At 44.7% G+C, this 24,144-nt stretch overlaps 1 protein-coding gene across 1 annotated transcript in view; it reads left to right on the forward strand.

Moving 5' to 3' along the window:
- STK39 (serine/threonine kinase 39) overlaps positions 1-24,144 on the forward strand; it is a 479,134-nt gene that overhangs the window by 190,510 nt on the left and 264,480 nt on the right. The window contains exon 5 of the mRNA XM_030209520.1: positions 6,102-6,157. Within this exon, the coding sequence (XP_030065380.1) occupies positions 6,102-6,157 (56 nt within the window). The remainder of the gene's footprint in view (positions 1-6,101; positions 6,158-24,144) is intronic.

Genomic DNA, 24,144 nt, shown 5'->3' on the forward strand with positions numbered 1-24,144 from the left:
CCCTCCCTCATTTTTCTATGCTATTGGTATCCACATGTACCAAGATAGCAGGCTCCTTCCCCGCACTGTCTAAAATCTTATCTGGGTGCTGTGAGGTCTGCCACTTTCGCACCAGGCAGGCAAGGGAGAGTGATACTCACATCCACCAGCCACTCAGCTATTTACATGCCTAGTGATCAAATCTCTAACTACAATGGCCATCCTAATCCATCTCTCCTAGACAGAAGCCCTGAAGACACATCCTTGGTGTGAGAGGACATTGCATTCCCTGGAGGGCAGGTCCTGTCTACAGTATCAGTTCTACCTGTCCACAGTGTGCTCTGCCTTGAGGAGACCATTCTTCTCCATGGCAGCACAGAGGCTGCCAGACTGGAGCTGGGACTTCTCTACTGTGTCCGTATAAGCTGCCTCTATAAACCTAAACTGAGGCTTCCTGTTCCTATTAGCTGTGCTTTACACTGATACATCCTTTAAACAGAAAGGCAACAACCCCAAAATAATCTCCAGGAATATTGCCTCCTCCCTCAAAACACCCAGGGAGAATCTGCTACAGTACAAAGAAAGCCACAGACAGAATCCCCCTTGTAGTTACATACAACCCAGAACTGGAGAAACTGAGGAAAACCATAAGAGACCTACAGCCCCTACTCCAGGAGGATGAATAACTGAAAGAGATATTCCCATCCCCACCAGTGCTGGCCTTCCAGCAGCCACCCAACTTAAAACACAAGCTAATCAGAAGTAAACTCCCAACACAGACTGAAAAAGAAAAGGGCACGTTTCCCTGTAACAGATCCAGCTGCAAGCTATGCCAAAACATTTCACAGGACCCCACAGTCATTCACAAAGGAAAAACATTCAACATAAAGGAATCTTTCACATGCTCATCTTCCAATGTGGTATATATCATTCAGTGTAAAAAATGTAACAAAGAATGCTATATTGGAGAAACAGGCCAGATGCTTAAGACAAGATTCAATTTACATAGACACAACATGAAGAAAGCTGGTGCCAGTCAGATTCCCACCCCTGTGGGCTAACACTTTACAGGACCAGGACACTGCACCAGTGATTTCACAGTAAGAATCCTGAAAGGTAACTTTAAAACAATACAGCAACGTAAGACCTTTGAAGTCAGAATGATTGAATATTTTGACACCCAACAGACAGGACTTAACAAGGATCTGGGTTTTCTAGCCCATTATAAACCATAAAGTTGTATTTATCTATCACTCTCCTCTCAACTACCCACACCCATCCTGTTAGAATATCAATGAAATGAAATGCTTTGATGTACCCATGCATACCTCCTACCCACCCCCACCTTGCTAGACTGTCATTGAAATGCTTTGAAGCTTCACTTATATATACTATCAACTAACACATTTGCTTATTTCTGATCTGACGAAGAAGGGCAACCTTCGAAAGCTAATCAAGAAATGTATTAAGTTATGTCCAATAAGAAAGGTATCATCTTATTTTCTTTTCAATGTTTTACTTTGTTTGATTTCTATTGATAACCTTTAAGAGTGGACTACCACACCTCTCTACACTGATACTATAGTAACTGTAAAATAGCCCCCTTAAATGCTAATCTGTGGAACTGTAGCAAACTTTTTATATGCTAAGAAAAACTATTCCTTAAACTCCTTTGCCAAGACAGCAGGGTAACTTAAAATTAAGTCCCTGAGGTTACCTGTTTAATTCTATGTCTACCTGTCCCCAAGTTTAAAAACAGTTTCCCAGCAAATTGAAGATCTCTCCCTCTCTGGAAGTCTTCTCACAGCATCTTGTATTTTGATGATGCTTTAATTAGCATGCACTGTTTTATATACCGTGTTTCCCCCAAAATAAGACACTGTCTTATATTAATTTTTGCCCCCCAAAATGTGCTAGGTCTTATTTTCAGGGGCTGTCTTATTTTTTGGGGAAACATTGGGGTTGGATCGGGGTAGGCCTGCCTGCCCTCCGTCGCTCCCGGAACTAACCTTAAACGCCTCCTTTCACCTTCGCAGCAAGCAGCAGCAGGGCAGGCCACTCCTTCCTTCCATGTCCCACCCTCGCCTGACGTAACGTCCGCGAGGGCGGGGCACGGAAGGAAGGAGAGGTCTGCCCTGCTGCTGCTTGCTGCGAAGGTGAAAGGAGGCATTTAAGGTTAGTTCCGGGAGTGACGGAGGGTGGGTGGAGGGGGGGCCCGGCGACCTCGGGTGGGGGGGCGGCCTTGTCCGGCTCTCGGCGGCCCTGCTTTCAAACAAAAATTTGCTAGGTCTTACTTTTGGGGGAGGCCTTATATCTACCAATTCAGGAAAACCTCTACTAGGTCTTATTTTCGGGGGATGTCTTACTTTCGGGGAAACAGGGTATTTGTCTCTTACTATACTACCTTTCAGTGGGTACGAGCAAAGTGGTTCACAGTACTAAACAAAAGTAGGAAAGGAACAACAATAAATTGTCAAGTCTATGAAAGAGGAAAAGAAAATGTAGAAAAGAGAAGTAAAAGGTAATGAAAAAGTGCAATTCATTTAACATGTTTTGTGCATTAGTACCTATTAATGCAGAAAAGAGGAGTGGAACTTGGGAAAAGGTGAATATGCCTCATGTCAGGGCTGGCAAAATACAAAGCCAGGTCTGGGGCAAACAGTCTTAAGGGCCCTTAATTTAAATGTCATCCTGTCCAGACCAGACCTGTGGGTTGTGTCCATCTATTATCAGATAGAGACAGAGAAACAAAGTAGTTCTCATGAATTGCCCTATAAGGGCACCGTGCATGCACAGGAATTCAGTATTTTTTCCATCTCCTAGCCGATGCCATGCTGTGCAGTTCTGGGCTGGCTTGCTCTGTCTGAGCTCCTGAACCAGTTCTCTGGTCATGTAAAGCTAATGTATTTCAAGCTGAGAGGAATTGTTTTAAAGAAAACCAAAGAGAAAATGCTTGGATGGCCCTTTCCTTAGTGCCTCTACCTTCCCACCTTTTCCCAAACCAGGATTTGGAGGTTGAGAAGTTCTCAGATGGAGTAGGCAGGCATCTGAAACTGGCTCCTGAACTAGTTTGACTGGTTATCAGTGGAGTTAGGGGTGATTATCTCCAGTTCTCTGAGACTCAGAGGCCACCTCCCATCCTTCTTTCATTCCCTTCTATCATCCTCCATTGGAGCAGATTACCTCAGTACACAGCAAGTATATGATTGTTTGAGGCAAAGTGTGGCATGACTTTAATTGGACCCTTGGGCTATTGGAGTCCTCTCACTTCGCTGATAAATTCTCTACTCTATCTTGGGCCTATAGGCTGGATGGACTGGGGGGGGGGGGGGGGTGCGCAGCAAGGCTGTTACTCCAGTTCAGCGCTTCCTCCCTTTGTCAAAACTAACTCTACTCCATTTTCTGCTGTTTCATTTAGGTGGAGCAGTAGCCTAGCAGTTATGGGCTTAATACGATGCCACATTAATTTATTAGTGTGTGGTAACTGCAGAACTGCAGTTTCACTAGAGCCACAACATTGTGGCTCTAGCAAAACTGCTGTTCTGCATACACATTTAGCTGAAGATTCTAAACCAAGTCTCTAGTGTTTGCCTCCTTTTCAGCACATATTCTGTCATGATTTAAGTTTTGGACTCTTGATGAAGGCATGGGCTGAAACACAGACCTTGTTGAGGCCACCTGCTAGTGAAGCTTGCTGCTTATTCTTGATGTGCTGTCTTCAAACAAAACACTGGTGTATATTAATATGGACTTGTGTTTTTATCCTGATACATCACACTGGGCAGTCCCATACTCATTTTTTACTTGCTTTGATTTCTGTGGGTTTGTCTGTTTTTCTGTTTTTGTTTGTGGTCAAAATCAGGTCTTCCCTGCCTTGGATTGTCTTTGTTGAAAGACTGCTTTTGCTGCATTCTTTTCTGTCACTAGGCAGTTCTTGCAGGGCGTGAGGGGTTCCTTTGCTATTTGTAGGTGCTGGTGGATGTTCAGCACTCGGGGACTAGCCTTTTTTACTAGCGTTTTCTCTTGGCAAGAGTGCCAGTAAAGTTTTACACTTAATATGTACCAGATTCATCTTTTTGGAATATGATATCCTGGACTGACTGTTAAGATGTGCCCCTTACTAAGGGTGATATTGCTGCTTTGTCAGAAGAAATATTGAATTCCTGTGCATGCATGGTGCCCTTATAGTGCAATTCATGGGGAACTACTTTGTTTCTCTGTTTCTGTTCGCTAGTACAGATCTTGACTGGACTGGTAGGACTAAAGGAAAGAAAATTAGCAGGTAAAATGACTTTCCTTAGTGGACTAGCACCTTTAACTTTTCGGTATCTTCATTGTTGGGAAGGATTTTTTTTTTTTTTTTAAAGGCTGTTCTGTGTAGGTTGGTTTGCAATCGAAATATAAATTCAAATACAAGGGGAAGAGAACAATAGATTGACTTGGTCTTTATCTACTCTTGAGCAAAATTGGGAAGACCATTTCCATAAACAGAAGTTTTGAATAATAAAGTTCTAGTTCTGATAAAGGCTGATTTATATGTACAGTAAGAACAGACTGGGATATGATTTTCCTAGCTAATGGTGTTTGCTAAAAGAGCATATTAGAAAAGAGCACTCATGAATAGCATGCAAGTAAACAAATGGAGCAGGAATGGAGGAGACTAGTTGCAGAGATGCAATCTGCCATTCACGTGGATATGACCTATGACCATCTGATCTTCATGGGAAAGATTGGAGTAGAGATTTAAAGGAAGACATCTAAAATAAAGGCATTGAGGAAGGTGAGTATTCAGTGCATTCTGGCTGTAAATAGAGCTAGGAGTAAGGGTATAGATTCCCTCCATGGGAACTTATCAAGTAAATAAAAGCCAAACATAAAGGAGGGGTGAGAATGAAACAAGAGCTAGGTGTTTTAGGGAAAAGGAAATGGGACTTGATATACCGCCTTTCTGAGGTTTTTGCAACTACATTCAAAACGGTTTACATATATTCAGGTACTTATTTTGTACCAGGGGCAATGGAGGCTTAAGTGACTTGCCCAGAGTCACAAGGAGCTGTAGTGGGAATCGAACTTAGTTCCCCAGGATCAAAGTCCACTGCACTAACCACTAGGCTACTCCTCTTTCTGACTATTACATCAAGGTATTCTGTTTTTTTTTCTTCCACATTTTATAGTTTATTTTTTCAATCAAGTCAACTGTTACAATGCAATATATTAAAAATCTGGTGCAATAAGAAAGGAAATCCATAAAAAATCCATAAAAATTACAGGACAGACAATATACACTCCATCCATACATATTTTGCTTTCCCATGTTCAATTGTTTAGTCAGATGTTTGTTAATGGTCCTAATCTGAAGAGCTCTTAAGTCCTTTAAGTTGTAACTTGTTTGGTGCTTTTTTACTTTTTGCTTTATTTGGCCCATTGTTGCTATTAGGAATGATCTATACAAGTTGAGTACCCTTTACATCAAACACCCCCTCCCCTTGCTATGCAGCATTCCTTTGCTCTCTCCCTCTCCCTTCCCCACCCCCTTTGCTTGCCCCCTTGTTGCCTTCCTGGGTCATCTGTGGTAGTGGTAGCAGGAATGACACAGGACCCTTTCCCTGTGCATGCAGGTCCTGCCCCCTCTAATATAAACTGCCTGTGTCCTGAAGTATGGTGCCAGAAGAGCTAATAGTGTGACGTGCAGGGAAAAGGTCCTATGTCTTCCCTGATGTTTATACAGACACCAGTCATCACAGACTTGGGAAGGCAGCAATCCTGGTGGTGGTGGCAGAGGAGGGATCATGGTTGGGGCTGGGGAGGCACTGTGCACCCCTGCTGATATCTCACATATTCTTTGGCATACAAATGCCATGTGCTGGGAACTTATGTCTGTGTGAAGCAACTTTTTTCACTTTCATTTCAAAATCTGCATTAGAACCAGAAATTGCCAGCTCCTAATTTGTTTGTAGAACATATTACTGAAACAGTATGCAGAGTCCCATTTTCTTATTCCTTCTGCCACTTTTTGTGGAATGAGTGACTCTACGTTTGAAGGATTCTTTTTTTTAATTCATTTAAAAAATGTGAGGATCACTACAATTATACTTAACTTCTTAATCTTTGCCTATACATAGGGATTTAAAAGCTGGCAACATTCTTTTGGGAGAAGATGGATCAGTACAAATAGCAGGTAACAAAATGTGAATATTTAGATCTTAGTTTCACTTGAATTGTTCAACTGTATCAAAAGTGCATTTGATGCTTTGGGGAAATTTTTTTTAAAGTATTATAGTTTGGAGGGCAAATAAAATACAACAATGTAAAGGGGGTAGGGGTGAAGACTCTTAAAATCTTGCTTTTCTAGTGTCCAAGTATGTGCTATATCACCTATTGTCAAACGATTGTGATGCTACAAACTGGTTATCACTTAGATGGAGAAAAACTAAAATGTATATAAAATGTTAAGCTTGGAAAATTAAAGGTGCTATAGCACACATTCTTTTTGCACACATTCTTTTTGCGTATTAACGGCTTGCTGGGTTTCTGCCACAGTTTGGCGTCGCGGGGCACTCTTCCCTTGACGAAGCCCCAGTTGGCGAAACGGGACCGTTGGGGAGGCCCTTGTTTGAGCCGCAATAAGCTAAGTAGCTGTGGTTGGCAGCAATGTTTTGCATTATGGCTGTGATATATAGTATTTGTAAGTATTAGAAGCGCACGAATGAACACCCAGGGAGGAGGTCGTAGAGGACCAGTGATTATACGATGGTGACTATATTGATGCAATCTTATTGGCAAAAAGATTTAACACATCTGCATCTTTATTTTTTTCTCTCTAATTGTTCATCCTTTTTTAATTTTATTTATAAGAATTTAATTTTACAAGCACTAAAATAACTTGCCAGAAATACAGACAAAATAATACAAGAATTATTTAAATTAGATAATTGTAAACTCTTCCTTAGACCACAAAATAGGGAGAGTGAAACAAGACAAGGAGATCAATTAAACAACAGTAAACAAAGAAAATGTGGTATTAACCTGATTATCCCGTTATTTATTATCTGAATCATTATTCCACATTGATCGTCTGGTTGGCTTTTTCAAACCCAAAACGGTGTATAGTCAATTTATTTTGTTGGAAACATACTTATTGTCCAATATTAGTGGAAATAATACAACTGATTTAATTTTTTCTCTTTTAAAACCAGAAATTATTTAACAATACAAACACTTGAGTCTCTAATCCAATTCCCACTGATTAAGTTAATCCCAGTTTCACAGGCTTCACTCCTTTTGAATAAATATACTAAGAGGAATCATTTCAGAGGAAAAAACTTTAGGAGTCATACCCGGAACTCTGGGAAAACAACAATCTCGATATTAATCATCTGTAATAATATTCATTTTGTTCAAAATTTTTTGGTCTATTATCATCTTCAAAATCTTAACCATTTCCTATTCCTGTAGAACTTAATTTGCCATATCAATTTTTCATTCTGAAAGGATTCAATTAGATTATCCATATGGCTCAATAATAAGATTATATCGGAAGCAAACTTTACTACCACCGTTAGGTCCTGGAGCGCCTTCCAGATGATATTCAATGTAACCTCCACGGGAGCCAAAAACTGCAAGCTTATAGTGTATAAAATAATGAGTGGAATGGATCGGGTGGATGTGAAGCGACTGTTCACGCTATCCAAAAATACTAGGACTAGAGGGCATGAGTTGAAGCTACAGTGTGGTAAATTTAAAACGAATCGGAGAAAATTTTTCTTCACCCAACGTGTAATTAGACTCTGGAATTCGTTGCCGGAGAACGTGGTACGGGCGGTTAGCTTGACGGAGTTTAAAAAGGGGTTAGATAGATTCCTAAAGGACAAGTCCATAGACCGCTATTAAATGGACTTGGAAAAATTCCGCATTTTTAGGTATAACTTGTCTGGAATGTTTTTACGTTTGGAGAGCGTGCCAGGTGCCCTTGACCTGGATTGGCCACTGTCGGTGACAGGATGCTGGGCTAGATGGACCTTTGGTCTTTCCCAGTATGGCACTACTTATGTACTTATGTACTCTTGCGGGTTTAGGAGTGGCACCGCCGACACGAGTTCAGCTGTAAACGACTTCCGTTTCAGCATTCACTCCTAACTCACTTCTCCACTCCTTTGGACATGGTGGTTAAATGATTCAGGAGTGATGAAGTTATTTCCAGGTCCAAGAGCGTTGACGCTTCTTCGCCGGAGCTAATCAAAGGACTCACCAACCCAGTCATCTGTGGGCAGCTCGTCACGCAGCGGTCCCACACTTGCTGCACAGGGGACAAAACGCTGGCCATTGGCGGCTGACCCCCCGATTGTCCCCTTCCTCTCAGTTAAGGTAACTGCAATTGCAGAGAGGAAATTTCAAGTAAACAAAGACAAAACTTTAGAGGTCAGCTGGGCCGTTGAGTGTACGAGCTTCAGGTCGCCATCTTTTCACTCTCCCTTGTTCATCCTTTTTAATAATAAACTTGCTAGGTATTTCGCTCTGTCTCAGAGAAATGGTGGTCCTAGGACCCAATGATCAAAGATAAATGCGGATACTAGAGGCTACTAGCGCCTGCATTTATCAGCGCACAATGACCAGAGGGGTTTGGCGCAGCAAACGATGCTTACTCCAGGGAGTGCTTCAGAGCTCATTTAAATGAGCTCTGCGGTATTCCGTCCGTAAGATCGGGACACAGCGCTCTGATTGTACAGGCAGAATACCACCTTAACTCTATGCCAGCTCCGAGCTGGCATTAGGATTAAAGCACCTCTCCTCTCTTCCTTCCCCCTCCCCTCTCCCTGTCCAAGCCAGGTAGCCCGGGCTGTCACTATCAGGACTCCCCCCCCCCCCCCCAAAGCAAGTTTCCCTGGGTGGCCCAGTAGCCTTCTCCCTCTCTCCCAGCCCTCTGACCCCTCCCTTGACACAAGGGCACAGAGAGGGCTGGAGGTCTGCCCCCCCCCCCCCAACACCCTGTCAAAAAACTGTCCCTGGTAGCCCAGTGGGCAACCCTACCCTCACCCACCCTGGTGGCCTAGTGCCCTCCTCCCCCAAACCTTTCCCCAGTATCTTGAGAAGGGAAGAAGGAGTAGCCGTCCCTCCTCTTGGGGTACTGCCTTCAAAATGGCAGCATCCTGCCCTGCTTGGTGCATTAAAGTCCTGCCCAGTACATCCCAGGGTCAGTTTTTTTTTAATGGGGGCGGGGGTTAGGGGTGCTCCTGCCCCATGTACTCTTGTATCGGGGGGAGGTTAGGGGGGCGGGAAGGGAAACTTGTCTGGGGGGGGGGGGGGGTTAGGGAAGCTGGAGGTCCACGCTATTAGCTCTGATCAAACGACTTCTGCGGGAGGATTGAGTCTTGGGCACTTTTGGAGAGTAACTAGCACAACACTGGTGAGGAGTTGGCAGAACAGAATGACATGTACAGGTGTAAGCAACATCTGCAAAGTGCGTGCTGAGGACGTCAGGTGATCAAAGGCTTAACCTTGTTACATGCTAAGGAGTGATGCAGCTGATGTATACTGCAGCTGTTTGGACTGCACAATGGAGTCAGGTTTCCCTTTTACCTGATATACTGCCCAGGGAAAATTCCATCATAAGTGGTTTACAATAGCTAAAAATAACTCAAAGGAACTACAATGTATACAGGACAAACAAAAGAAAAGGGAAGAAGGCAAGAACAGGGAGGGGAGGCTGAAGAGGTTAGTAGAGGGAGAATTCCTAATGTCATTGGAGGGATACATATACCTGCATAAACAAATAGGGGGAGGGAAGAGGCAAATTTAATGGAAAAAGGAAGCAGCTTCATGAAATGGAAGGGGGAAGGTAGAAAGACCTTGCAGAGGGCAATAAGGAAAAAAAAAAAAACCAAGAAAACTTTAAGTACCAGAAGGACTGATAATTTAGATTTTTCTCTTGCTGCTAGAAGTTACCCAACTTTTTAGATTTTTTCCTGCTCTGCACTTAGAGCATATAGTTAGAACTTATTTGAATTTCTACTGCCAGTTTACCTGAAGGCAGTGGCGTTCATGCTAGGTCTCAGTTTCCCTATGTGCTTCAGTTCTCCCAGCCTTCACATTACTCTGATCAATTTGCCAGATGGAGGAAAAGGGTTAAAATTCAGTTAGCATGGGTTTTTACAAAGAAAATTCTCCAAATGTTAGGTAGTCATCTCTACACAGAACCTGATGATCATCATTGTTGGCAGGAATTGAAAGGATCATAGCATAGTTCACATTTAAGTTTTCTTCAAAGTGCATTGTGAAGGAGAACAAAAGAATAAAGGGACAACCCAATTCATTCTTCTTTCAGCATTTGCTTTAAGAGGCAGATGCAGCAACCAAACGTAAAAAAATCTAAATCGTTAAAGTCCCTAACGATTTTAAAATAACGAAAAATGCACCAAAAAAAAAAGTCACACATGCTGAGATCGGTATTGAAACGTACAATGTATCAAAGAATCACAATACACATCGTTAATCGGCCCCCAAATCATGCGCAGAGCAGCCAAGCGTTATGTTAGCTGCTCTGTGCATGCCACAAACAGTCAAAACACAGTCAAATCACAAGCACATGGCTCCCAAATCAAAACAAAAATAAAAAAAAAAGGGTCGGGAGGGGGCAAGGGCGCTCATCAGGAGCGTCCTGTACGGACGGCCTTGCCCCCTCCCCCCCGCTGCTCTCCACTTTCCGCCGCTCCCCCACCCCGAAAAAGCAAAATTCAAGCAGCCCCTGCCCCCCTCCCTTCCTCACTACTCTCTCACCTCAGCTCCGCCTCCCGACATCCTCCGTCCTGTGCCCCGCCCCCTTTTGGGGTCGTCGCCGCCATTCCCCTCCTCCATCGGGCCCCCCTCCCTCTTACCGGGCCCGTGCAGCGCCTCTCTCCTCTGTCCGAAGGCGCTGCACGGGCAAGAAGAAAGCTGATGCCTGCCTTCGCCCAGCTTCGATGGCGCGTCTTTCTCCTGCTGGGCCCGCCCCTGTCTGACGTCAGGGTTACGCCTTCGGACAGAGGAGAGAGGCGCTGCACGGGCCCGGTAAGAGGGAGGGGGGCCCGATGGAGGAGGGGAATGGCGGCGACGACCCCAAAAGGGGGCGGGGCACAGGACGGAGGATGTCGGGAGGCGGAGCTGAGGTGAGAGAGTAGTGAGGAAGGGAGGGGGGCAGGGGCTGCTAGAATTTTGCTTTTTCGGGGTGGGGGGAGCGGCGGAAAGTGGGGAGCAGCGGGGGGGGGGGGGCAAGGCCGTCCGTACAGGACGCTCCTGATGAGCGCCCTTGCCCCCTCCCGATCCTTTTTTTATTTTTATTTATTTATGTTTTTCTGATGTCCTTTGGACCAATCACAGCGCTTTTAGCTCTGCTAATGCGCTGGGATTGGCTCAAAGTTTGTTTATTTTTTCTCTTAATGATTTTTCCTGGCACAGAGCTGTCCTAACGAGTGGTCCAGACCTCTCGTTAGTTTTCCTGCCTTTTTCCTGCGTAAAGGCAATCGGAAAAGGTTAGTGCATGTCGTTTCAATGGGGTTTTCACACTAATTGCTCATCTCCATTCCGTTTTCGTTAGCTGCTGGCTTCCTCGGTAAAAGCTCTTTGATGCATGCAACGGATCAAATTTTCCTCGTTGGAGAGTAATTAAAGGCTCATTTAGCTTTAGTGCATCTGCCTCTAAGTGACAGCAAATTAACTGAATTACACCGTGTTTACAGTGTAAACAAGCACATTACTATTTGCTTTAAAAGAAATGATCTTATGTCCATTGTTTTTTGCGGGCATCTTGACTTCTTTGACAAGCAGGATTGACAGGCAGATGATCAGAAGTAAATGCAGGTGCTAGAGGCCATTAGTGCTGGACTAGCGCCCGCATTTACTTGCACTTTATGATCAACTTCCTGTAGCGCCGGAATGAAAGAGCATGGAGCAGATCAACGCAAGTAGCAGCTAATGCTTGCTAATGTATGCTGGTGTACTCTTTCATTCCGGCGCCCCCAAACAGTGGTGCTACTACTACTACTATTTACTACTATTTAGCATTTCTATAGTGCTACAAGGCGTACGCAGCGCTGCACAAACATAGAAGAAAGACAGTCCCTGCTCAAAGAGCTTACAATCTAATAGACAAAAAAATAAATAAAGTAAGCAAATCAAATCAATTAATGTGAACGGGAAGGAAGAGAGGAGGGTAGGTGGAGGCGAGTGGTTACGAGTCAAAAGCAATGTGAAAGAGGTGGGCTTTCCGTCTAGATTTAAAGGTGGCCAAGGATGGGGCAAGACGTAGGGGCTCAGGAAGTTTATTCCATGCGTAGGGTGCAGCGAGACAGAAGGCGCGAAGTCTGGAGTTGGCATTGCTGGAGAAGTGAACAGATAAGAAGGATTTATCCATGGAGTGGAGTGCACGGGAAGGGGTGTAGGGAAGGACGAATGTGGAGAGATACTGGGGAGCAGCAGAGTGAGTACATTTATAGGTTAGTAGAAGAAGTTTGAACAGGATGCGAAAACGGATAGGGAGCCAGTGAAGGGTCTTGAGGAGAGGGGTAGTATGAGTAAAGCGACCCTGGCGGAAGACGAGACTGGCAGCAGAGTTTTGAACCGACTGGAGAGGGGAGAGGTGACTAAGTGGGAGGCCAGCAAGAAGCAGATTGCAGTAGTCTAAACGAGAGGTGACAAGGGTGTGGATGAGGGTTTTGGTAGAGTGCTCGGAAAGAAAGGGGCGGATTTTACGGATGTTGTAAAGAAAGAAACGACAGGTCTTGGCAATCTGCTGGATATGAGCAGAGAAGGAGAGAGAAGAGTCAAAGATGACCCCAAGGTTTCGAGCTGAGGAGACAGGGAGAATGAGAGAGCCATCAACAGAAATAGAAAACGGGGGGAGCGGGGAGGTGGGTTTGGGGGGAAAATGAGAAGCTTGGTTTTGGTCATATTTAATTTCAGGTGGCGTTGAGACATCCAGACAGCAATGTCAGACAAGCACGCTGAAACTTTGGTTTGGATGCAAGGTGAGATATCAGGGTAGAAAGGTAGATTTGGGAGTCATCAGCATAGAGATGGTAGGAAAAGCCATGGGATGAGATTAATGAACCAAGGGAAGAAGTGTAGATAGAAAAGAGGAGGGGACCAAGAACAGAACCCTGAGGTACGCCGACAGGCAGAGGGATAGAAGTAGAAGAGGATCCACCAGAGTGAACACTAAAGGTGCGGAGGGAGAGGTAGGAAGAGAACCAGGAAAGGACAGAGCCCTGGAATCCAAGTGAGGACAGGGTATCGAGAAGTATGCTGTGATCGACAGTGTCAAAAGCAGCGGAAAGATCAAGAAGAATGAGGATAGAATATTGACCTCTGGATTTAGCCAGTAATAGGTCATTGGAGACTTTAGTAAGCCCAGTTTCGGTTGAGTGGAGAGGGCGAAAACCAGATTGTAGTGGGTCAAGAATAGCATGTGAGGAGAGAAAATCAAGGCAGCGGCGGTGAACAGCACGCTCAAGTAATTTGGAGAGAAAAGGAAGGAGGGAGATGGGTCGGTAATTAGAGGGACAAGTAGGGTCGAGTGAAGGTTTCTTAAGGAGAGGTGTGACCACAGCATGTTTAAAGGCAGCAGGGACAGTCGCAGTGGAAAGTGAGAGGTTGAGAATGTGACAGATAAAAGGAATAAGAGTAGGAGAGATGGCATTAAGAAGATGGGTGGGAATGGGATCAGAGGAATAGGTGGAACATTTTGAGGAAGAAAGGAGAAGTGTAGTTTCCTCAATAGTAACTTCAGGAAAGGAGGAAAGGGAATGAGGGGAACGGACTAGTGGAGGGAGAGGTGGTGAGGTAGAGAAAGCAAGGTTTATTTTTTGAACCTTGTTGTGAAAGAATTCAGCAAGGGTCTGAGGAGATAATGAAGGGGGAGTTGGGGGGAGGGGCACCTTGAGGAGAGAGTTCAATGTGGTGAAGAGAAGTCGAGAATTAGAGCCAAGAGAGTTGGTCAGTTGGATATAATAATCCTGTTTGGCACGTAAAAGAGCAGATTGGAAGGATGTCAGCAAGAACTTAGTGTAAGAAATCAGCAAGGGCCCGAGATTTCCACCAGAGGCGTTCGGCGGAGCGGGTACAGGAACGTAGGTAGCGGATATTAGAAGTCAGCCAAGGTTGGGGTTTTGTACGCCTTACAGGGTGGGTCATCAAAGGTGCAAGAGTGTGTAAGGCAGAGGATAGAGTATTGTTGTAAGAAGAAACAGCCTCGTTGACAGACGTGGATGGTGCCACAGTAGAGAGGAGGTTTGAAACATGGGAGGATAGGTATGAAGGGTCAATATCGTTAAGATTCCTAGATAAATTAGATAGGACGGGACTGGGAGGGAGGAGATTTAAGTGTGAAAGTTATAAGATGGTGATCAGAGGAGGGAAGATCAGAGGCAAGGAAACTAGAGGGTGAACAGTTGGAGGAGAAGATGAGTTCAAGACAGTGACCATTTTGATGAGTGGGGGAGGTGGAGCATAGTTGGAGATTAAAGGAGGATGTTAAAGCGAGTAACTTGGAAGTATAAGAGTTGGAAGGATCATTAGCAGGAATATTAAAGTCACCAAGGATGAGAGAGGGGGAGGAAGGATCATGGAAGAAGGCAAGCCAGGCGTCAAAGTCACTGAGAAAGGATGAAAGGGACTTATCAGGGAGACGATAAATGACCGCTATTCGAAGAGGCAGAGGAGAGAAAAGGCGGATAGAGTGGACTTCAAAGGAGGAAAAACAGTGAGATTGAGGTGGAAGAAGGGGTTGAAATCTGGAGGAGGGAGAGAGAAGTAGTCCAACACCGCTCCCACGGCCAGCAGGGCGAGGAGTATGTGAAAATAGATAACCACCATGGCACAGGGCTGCGACTGAAGCAGAGTCATCAGGGCAGAGCCAGGTTTCTGTTATGGCGAGCAGATGGAGGTGACGCGAGATAAAGAGGTCCTGGATATAGGTGAGTTTGTTACAGATAGAGCGGGCATTCCATAGGGCGCAAGAGAAGGGCAGAGAAGAGGAGGGGAGTAGAGAAATAGAGATGAGGTTAGAGAGGTCGCGGTGAGATCTGTAGAGTTGGGATAATAGTTGCTGAGGGGGGCCAGGATTGGGATTGATGTCACCGGCTGAGAGTAAGAGAAGGAGTAAAAGAGAGCGGAGGAGAGTAGGAGAGGTGTGGCCACGAAGGCGTCGAAGGCGAGAGGTATTTAGGTGGAATGGGGAAGGCAAAATGGACGGAAGAAAGAGGCGGAGATTAAAAGCCAAGAGGGAGGAAGAGGGTAGGAGAGAAGGTGAGGTGATGAAGTCGATGGATGGGCAGTGAGTTCCTGTAGCGGAGAGAGGTAGGAGGTGAGGGAAAAGATTAGGAAGGGACAGAGCTCTACTGCTCAAAACTCTACACCAGCTTGGAGCTGGCGTTACGGCAGGAAAAGAAGTAGGACAGTAGTTGGGCAGCAGGATGCAGCTCTCCACCGGGGCTGTGTCAGCCGGGGGTCTGGTGGACCCCCCCCACTCCCCAATCCTTATGGCCCCAACACCCCCAGACACCATCATGGTGGGGACTGGAGGTCACAGGACCTCCAGCCCTCCCTAACACTCCCCTCCAACAGAAGAAACTGCTGGAGGTTACACGACCTCCAACCCATACCCTGGTGGTGTAGCAGTGATTGACTGCCATCCTACCCCCTTTGAACCCCTACTACCTTGAATGAGGAGGAACGCGATCCTAGTCCCTCCTCTGATGAGCATCCCCTCCAAAATGGCGACGTCCGTTGTGCTTAGCAGGGCTTCCATGCCATATAAGGAAGTTCTCCCATATATGGAATGGTAGCCCCGCAAAGCGCATCACAGGATACACTGGACAGGGCTGGCTGTCACCATTTTGGAGGCGGCACTCTGAGGAGGGACTAGGGTCACATGCCTCCTCCATTCAAGATAGCTGGGGTTTGAGGGGGGATCGCTGCCAGTCGCTGCTAGACCACCAGGGTATGTGTTAGAGGCCTGGTGACCTCCAGCACTTTTTTTGTTGTTGGGGGGAGTGTTAGGGGGGCTGAAGGTCCACCGGACCTCCAGCCCCCTTGTTGGTGTCTGGGGTGGGGGCTTGGGCGGGATGTGGTTGCCGGAGGGTGTGGAGGGATAGCCCCTTCGAATGTTTGACAGGTCCGGGCTTTTGACCACCTGGACCTGTCAAACAAGTGTGCTAGAATTGTGCTTGAGTGCCTACTCAGGCACAATCTTCCTGCACTTCACCCCTATGATCAGAGCTAATAACGTGCTTAAATTTGCATGCTGTTAGCTCTGATCATAAGAGTGGTATAGCCCCCTTCTGTTCCGGCACTATTTTTAGATCACTGTTTGGAACAGCGTGGGGCTTCTGATCTGCTCATGAGTGAGGCACACAATTGGGTGATATCCCACTCTTCAGTCTCGCTTCAGTCTAATGTTGAGGGCCTACTAGATATTTTCAGTATTGAGCTACCCTCTATTTCTATGCAGTGTGAAAGAGGGATTTCTTCTGACCTTTCTCCACAATATATATTTGAGAGATCTGCATGCACTGCCTCCATTGCATGCAAAATCTCTCATGAATATTCATTGTGGATATCCTGAAACCCTGGCTGGCTGGGGCGCCTCCAGGATCATCTTTGGGAACCACTTGACTAAGGAAAATGCCTGTTACAGGTGAGAAACATTGTTTTATATCGGCTTTCTGAGGTGAAATATTTCATGATACTGTTGTGTAGATTTTTTTAGTACTGTGTAATAAAGCTTCATAATAGAAACTACATTTAAATAAAAAAGGTTTTTAAATTATCTCTGCCCAGGCATCTGGCATGTCTTGTCATGTGCTGTTAGCTATCCCTTGATGGAAAGTAGTACTGTTTCTTAGTAAGATGTAAGACCACCATTTCTTTGATTTCAGGAAGTAGTTAAAAACTAGCTTTAATGTATGAGAAAATAACTTTGCATTCTAAATAGGTATAAGCTGGTGGGAGGAAGGAATCTTGTATGAAAACCAAAGCATACTCTTACAAACGTGTGAGAAAATTAAAACTATTGCTCAAATATCTTGCATTAACACAGTGCACCGCCTTTCAGGCTGTAGTCCCTCCACTTTTTAAGTGGAGGAGGTTTGCCATTTGGTATGAGGGCAAGGCCTGGGATCTGCTTTCTTGTCCTACACAAAAACTGCTTGGATTAAAAACTGGTTGAAGGATAGGAAACAGAGAGTGGGATTAAATGGGCAGTATTCACAATGGAGAAGGGTAGCTAGTGGGGTTCCTCAGGGGTCTGTGCTAGGACCGCTGCTTTTTAATATATTTATAAATGTTTTAGAGATGGGAGTAACTAGTGAGGTAATTAAATTTGCTGATGACACAAAGTCATTCAAAGTCGTTAACTCGTGACAGGATTGTGAAAAATTTCAAGAGGACCTTATGAGACTGGGCGGCTAAATGGCAGATGACGTTTAATGTGAGCAAGTGCAAGGTGATGCATGTGGGAAAAAAGAACCCGAATTATAGCTACGTCATGCAAGGTTCCACGTTAGGAGTTACTGACCAAGAAAGGGATCTGGGTGTCGTCGTCGATAATACACTGAAACCTTCTGCTCAGTGTGCTGCTGCAGCTAGGAAAGTGAATAGAATGTTGGATATTATTAGGAAAGGTATGGAAAACAGGTGTGAGGATGTTATAATGCTGTTGTATCGCTCCATGGTGCGACTGCACCTTGAGTATTGTGTTCAATTCTGGTCGCCGCATCTCAAGAAAGATATAGTAGAATTGGAAAAGGTGCAGCGAAGGGCGACTAAAATGATAGCGGGGATGGGACGACTTCCCTATGAAGAAAGACTAAGGAGGCTAGGGCTTTTCAGTTTGCAGAAGAGACGGCTGAGGGGAGACATTATAGAGGTATATAAAATAATGAGTGGAATGGAACAGGTGGATGTGAAGTGTCCACGCTTTCCAAAAATACTAGGACTAGGGGGCATGCGATGAAACTACAGTGTAGTAAATTTAAAACAAATCGGAGAAAATGTTTCTTCACCCAACGCATAATTAAACTCTGGAATTCGTTGCCGGAGAACGTGGTGAAGGCGGTTAGCTTAGCAGAGTTTAAAAGGGGGTTAGACGGTTTCCTAAAGGACAAGTCCATAAACCACTGCTAAATGGAGTTGCGAAAAATCCACAATTCCAGGAATAACATGTATAGAATGTTTGTACGTTTTTGGGAAGCTTGCCAGGTGCCCTTGGCCTGGATTGGCCGCTGTCGTGGACAGGATGCTGGGCTCGATGGACCCTTGGTCTTTTCCCAGTGTGGCATTACTTATGTACTGAGTCTGGTCTGAAAACCATCTGTAAGGGTTCACCTCCGTTCAATTAGTGCTTACCATCACTGTGTATAAGGTAAGCTCATCTCTTTACGGCCTCTAGTTCACTACATAAGAGGTTTGCTTTTGACAAAACCCCCATAAAACCCCCGACTGTGTCATGGGACCTCAATGTCATCCTCACCCAGTTGATGAAAGCTCCTTTTGAGCCACTTGATTTCTGCCATCTGAAGTACTAGACTTGGAAAGTATTTTGGCTGATGGTCACTTCAGCTCACAGTTGGTGAGCTTTAGGCCCTAGTAGCTGATCCACCTTACACAGTTTCATCATAATGGTAGTTCTCCACACACATCCTACATTCTGAAGGTAATGTTGGAGTTCTATCATGACCAGTCAATTATTCTTCTTCTTCTTATTTTTCCTGAAAACCTGTGCCCATCCTGGCAAAAGCACAGTGCACATCTTGGACTGCAGGTAAGCCTTTGTCTTCTATCTGGAAAAGACTAATGCATATTCAGTCCACCCAACTTTTTGTTTTGACCTTAACAGGATGGGGGCAGTCTTCAGTAATCACACTTTATCCAATGTCTAGCAGATTGTATCTTTCACTTATTCCCAGGCTGGGCTGATTCTAGAGTCCACTTGAAGTCAGCCTCTATTGAAGAGATTTGCAGAGCTGCAGCGTGGTATTCTGTTCACATGTTCACATCTTACTACTTACTGTCTTGAGCAGAGTACCCCACATGACAGCTGGTTTGCTTACAATATTGCAAAATTTAGTGCCTAGAATCCAACTCCTCCCTCCTAAGCACATTCTTTCCTGTTCCAGGCTGCACCTTCACAACAGGACTGTTTTTGTTAGTGGTATTGGTCCTTGTTCGCCTTACTTATTTTATTTATTTATTTATTGCACTTGTATCCCACATTTTCCCACCTGTTTGCAGGCTCAATGTGGCTTACAAAAACCTGTAATGGCATCACCATTTCAGGGAACAGAAATACATTTGGTGGTACAAAGATATAATAACAAGGCTAGTATTCAATCTTCTCAAGCAGTTACAGAAAGAAGACGGTCTAAGCGAGGGAGGGGTGTTGATGATTTGTAGTCAGTTATGGATTCTCGTGATAAGCTTTGGTGAATAGATAGGTTTTCAGCCTTACCATTACAAGTCCCATTTGATCATTTGTTTTTCATGAGCTTGGTAGCTAGGAAGTCCCAGGTGAGACTCTGTCCTTCTTGGTCTCGGAAAAAGCAGATTTACTCACCTGTAGTAGGTATTCTGAGGATAGCAGGACAAGTATTCTCACATGCCCTCCCACCTCCCCTAGGAGTTGCGTTCTTTATGCTTTGTTTAACCAACTGCGGGTGCTGCAGAACTCTGGCAGGTAGGAAGGCATTTGCATGCACAGTAGGGGGGCATTCCAAAGGCTTCTAGAGAACATTGGGTAGCGGCTCCGTCGGAGATATCACCCACATCTGAGAACTTGGTAAAGGGCTTCTAAAACAGACATCATGTTATGAGAATTAGGTGCTCAATGTTCAGAGTTTCTATCTATTTATTTTCTTATTTGTGGCATTTTATCCCACATTAAACATGAATTAGATTAGAACCTGGGAGCATTAACATTTTTTTTCCTGGAGAGAGTAATGCATTGCCCCCCCCCCCCCCAAGCTCTCTCTCCCCAGGTATAGCTAGCTCTGCAGTTTGGGTGGACGGGGGGGGGGGGGGTGCAGAGGTGGATCGGGGAGAGAGCCTGTTGTTAAAAATTTGCCAGCACACCACTGTCTATTGATGAATATTGGCATGAGTGCTAAGTTGCAGGAAGAAGTGGGAATGATGGTACTTCATGCTTTCAGAACCCTGCAACATGTTTATGCCGTAGAAGCAGCATGATCCTTCACTTAACAGCATTGAGCAGATAAGAGTAGGAATTGAAGAGAGGCAGATAAAGGGCTCTGGTGGAAACTAGACAGTGAGCTGGATGGACTATGGTGTTGGGCAAAACAGTAGAAGCTATTGAGCAAAACCATTAAGCATGTGGATAGCCATGTGTTAATAGGGAAAGAGCCAAGATGGGTTTAACAAAGGAATGTTCTGAACTACCAGTTAGAACTTTTATAAGATATGAGTAAAAATGTAGATGGAGGTAGGTCAGTTGATACAATATAGCCCACTATAGTTGGTGGCATCCTGTAACTGATTGGAAACTAAAAAGATTAGAAACAGGCTAGGTCTAAATAGTCAATTTTAAACATGTGGAGGTAAATAATGGAATACCATAGGAATCTATGTTGGAACCAGTGTTTGCTGCTTTATCCAAGTCATTCCTTGTCATCTATACCAGACCAGTCCATACTAATGGGTTTATCGTTTATTTATTTACTATACTGTTTCTTATTGCGTTCGCAAAACAACGGTTTACATCATAATAACTAAGGTTTATATTAAAAACATATAAGAAATCCATTAATTTGATAGAAAAGCACTGCAAAACACTAACATCCATTTTAAAAAGTATGTAGACAAAAGACAACCATCCATACCACAAGTATAATTAAACATATTACTGGTTAATACATATTCATTCTGTCTGTTTTTTTCCCTTTCATCCCAGATTATTATCAAGCGTATTTTGAAACAAATATGTTTTCAGAAACTTATGGAAATGAATATAGGACTCTTCTATTCTAATAGTTTTTGGAAGGCAGTTCCAGAGTGAAGGGGCTAGGAAAAAGAAAGCTGAGGTTCTGGTGGACTCCCATCTGGCCTTTTGAGGTGACGGAATTATTAATCTATTATTTGTAAGTGATTGAAGTGTTCATATGGGAGAGTATGGTATAATGAAATTAGCTAAATATGATGGAGTCAGTAAATGTAAGGCTTTATTTGTCAATACAAGAATCTTAAGTTTTATTCTGGCTTCAACTGGGATCCAGTGAAGATGGTATAAGAGAGGTGTAATCCTATCATATTTTGAAGCCCTACAAATAATACGAGCAGCTGTATTTTGTATCATTTGTAACCACTTTATATTGATCTTAGTAAGGCCTGCATAGATGATATTGCAATAATCCAGACGTGTCATAAAATATGCATATGTTAGGGTATGTAGCGAGTCTTTATCAATTGAATTTCTAATTGAACGCAATTTTCGTAGATGATAAAAAGATTTCTTTACTATCTCAGATATTTGCTCATTAAATGATAGAGCTGAGTCAATAATTACTCATAAGTATCTAAAAGATTGTACCGTTGGTATTTGTTTGTTAAACAGTGTAGGTATTACAGGAGGAACTACTTCACGACCTGTTATCCAAGATGTAACAGTCTTATCTGGATTGAAAACTAAATGATGTCTTTTAAGCCAACTAGCCACCTCCTCAAGACAATTTTGAATTTGTGTTAACTCAGTGTCCAGTGGTTTCACATAGTGGATCAAGAGAAAATCATCTGCATATGAATATGAACTAATACCCAAAGATAGGATAAGTAATGAAAGAGGACTAATGTATAGATTAAACAGAATTGGCGATAAAACCAATCCTTGTGGTACCCCACAGGAAACTGAATGAACTTTTGAAATGGAACGAATTTGTACAACTTTAAATGACCGATCCGTGCCTGAGATGCCAACTTCCTTCAAACAATTAAGTAATAGATTATGATCTATTAGGTCAAATGCTGCTGACAAATCGAGTGAATAATCAATGCAATATAACCCTACTCCAGTCTAGTATGTATTTCACTTAAAAGAGAAGTCATAACTGTCTCTGTACTGTGCCCTTTCCTAAAACCCGATTGTCTCGGGTGTAGTATATTTTTTTGTTTCTATATAGGATTGTAACTGAGTAAACACAACTGTTTCTACTATTTTAGATAAAAAATGGAAGATTTGACACCGGACGATAATTACCTGGGGAGTATGGATCTAAGGAGAGTTTTTTTTAAACTAGGCTTTACCAAGGCCTCTTTCAGTGCTTTTCGAACTATCCCCTCTATAAGACTTCTTTTTATACCAGTGGAAGGAGACAGAGAAACTAGTTCCAAGTAAACTGCCCCCTAAGGGTATCGTGCAGCCTGGAATGTTCAGTATTTTCTCTGTCTCCTAGCGGATGGTGGACGGATCGTGCAGCTGCTCTGGATTGCTGGCTGGTAGCTCATGTCCCAGATGCTTCTGGTGACAGTGGAGCCAGGGGTGTGCTGGTAGCTGTGTTGGGGCTAGTTTTAGTTGATACTCAGTGCTACTACTACTACTATTTAGCATTTGGTCCTGAATTCCTCATCTGCCAGCTAGGGTGATATCCAGTGACCCTGGTTCCCTCCCCTCCCCTACCTCCCCTGGCTGCCTTTCTAGCAGGGTGATGGTTGATTGTGGCATGGAGTAACTTGTCTTTCCTGTGTGGGGGGGGGGGTTCTGTTCTGTGGTGGTAGGTATATCTGAATTTCTGCCTCTGAGGTAAGCTTTTATTTCCTTGTCATCAGCAGCAGATGAATCCATTAACTGATGGGTTGTATCCGCTTACCAGCAGGTGGAGATAGAGAACACTGAAAAACCATAGTGCCTCTTGGACGGCTAGCCCCAACTGCCTTCAGTATTTCTCTATCTCCCAGCAGGTGTGGACGTAGCTTGATCAGCTCCTGGATTTCAGACTGCCTGGGTTGGCTCCTGTGCTTTGCCAGTTGAGCAGGGGTGTTGTGGCTGGTGGTGCCCACTTTAAAGGCATATAGGTTTGCCCTTTCCCTGCCTTACCCATTCCCCCCAGCTCCCGGAGTTCCTCTGTTGCTGCCTGCCTCCAACTTTCCTCACAGCGTTAAAAAAAAAAAAAAAAAAAAAAAGCGCGCTTTTACTGCGTGGCTGTTCTGAGGCTTTTTCCAGTGATTCTGGTTCTGTGCAGCTTGACTGAAGCTCGTTGACTCGGTCCTCTGAGGTGAGAGTGGTGCCCAGCTTCTCTGGGGAGGTCCCGCGGACGCCGGTCTGATCGGGGTAAGTTTTGGCGCAAAGCCACCATTTTATTGCTATATTCCCGTCCTGTCGGGTGATGGCTGCTGAAGGAGTTAAGCGCTGCTCTTGTTGTGGTAAACGCAGATCAGCAGCGGGGCTGTGTAAAACGTGCTCCTTAGACGCTCACGCTAGTATGAGCATGGTGAGCGATGTTTCTTCCCGCTCGATGGAGCTGCAGCGGGCGCCATTTTGGAAGAGCTGCATGTCTCGACCCTCGCGGTTGCGGAGGAGTCTGAGTGCAGGGGGACGCCTCGTTTAGAGGCTGCCAGAGGAGCTCCTACATCCGTTTCTCCTAATTTGGAGGGTCAGGGTGAGTTTTTCTCCCCTGAGTTTGTGCTTTTAATGCATAAGGCTTTCATGCTGAAAAGTGCTCTGCCGCAGGTGTCTGACACTGCATTGCATCCTGGCTTCCCGCCGGGTGTTGATGCCCTGGGGATGACTTCAGAGGTTATTTCCTCCCCCAAGCATTGGAAACACGCTAAACATAGACGGGTAAATTCCCCCTCTGAAAGTGGCGCATATCCTCCCCCCCCCCCCCCCCCCCCGTGGTCAGGCTGTGGAGAGTCTGAGGGATCTGGCAGGCCCTCAGGGACGGATGATCCAGAGGAGGGTGCCTGTTTGCCACTGGATTTGGATGGTCCCAATGCGGTCCGGATTTTCCACTGCAACGAGCTGCCAGCTCTCATTACTGACACCTTGCAGGCCCTCTCGATTGATGATCCTGCTGAAGGCGAGGCCTCCTCTGTTAATCTTAGGATGGCGAGTACTAAGAAGCCTACTCAGGCCTTTCTGGTGCATGACTCCATCCAAGAGCTTATTTCTGCTCAATGGTCTGACCCCTATGG

This window comes from Microcaecilia unicolor, chromosome 7 (genome assembly GCF_901765095.1).
Source record: "Microcaecilia unicolor chromosome 7, aMicUni1.1, whole genome shotgun sequence".
NCBI classification, from domain to species: domain Eukaryota; kingdom Metazoa; phylum Chordata; class Amphibia; order Gymnophiona; family Siphonopidae; genus Microcaecilia; species Microcaecilia unicolor.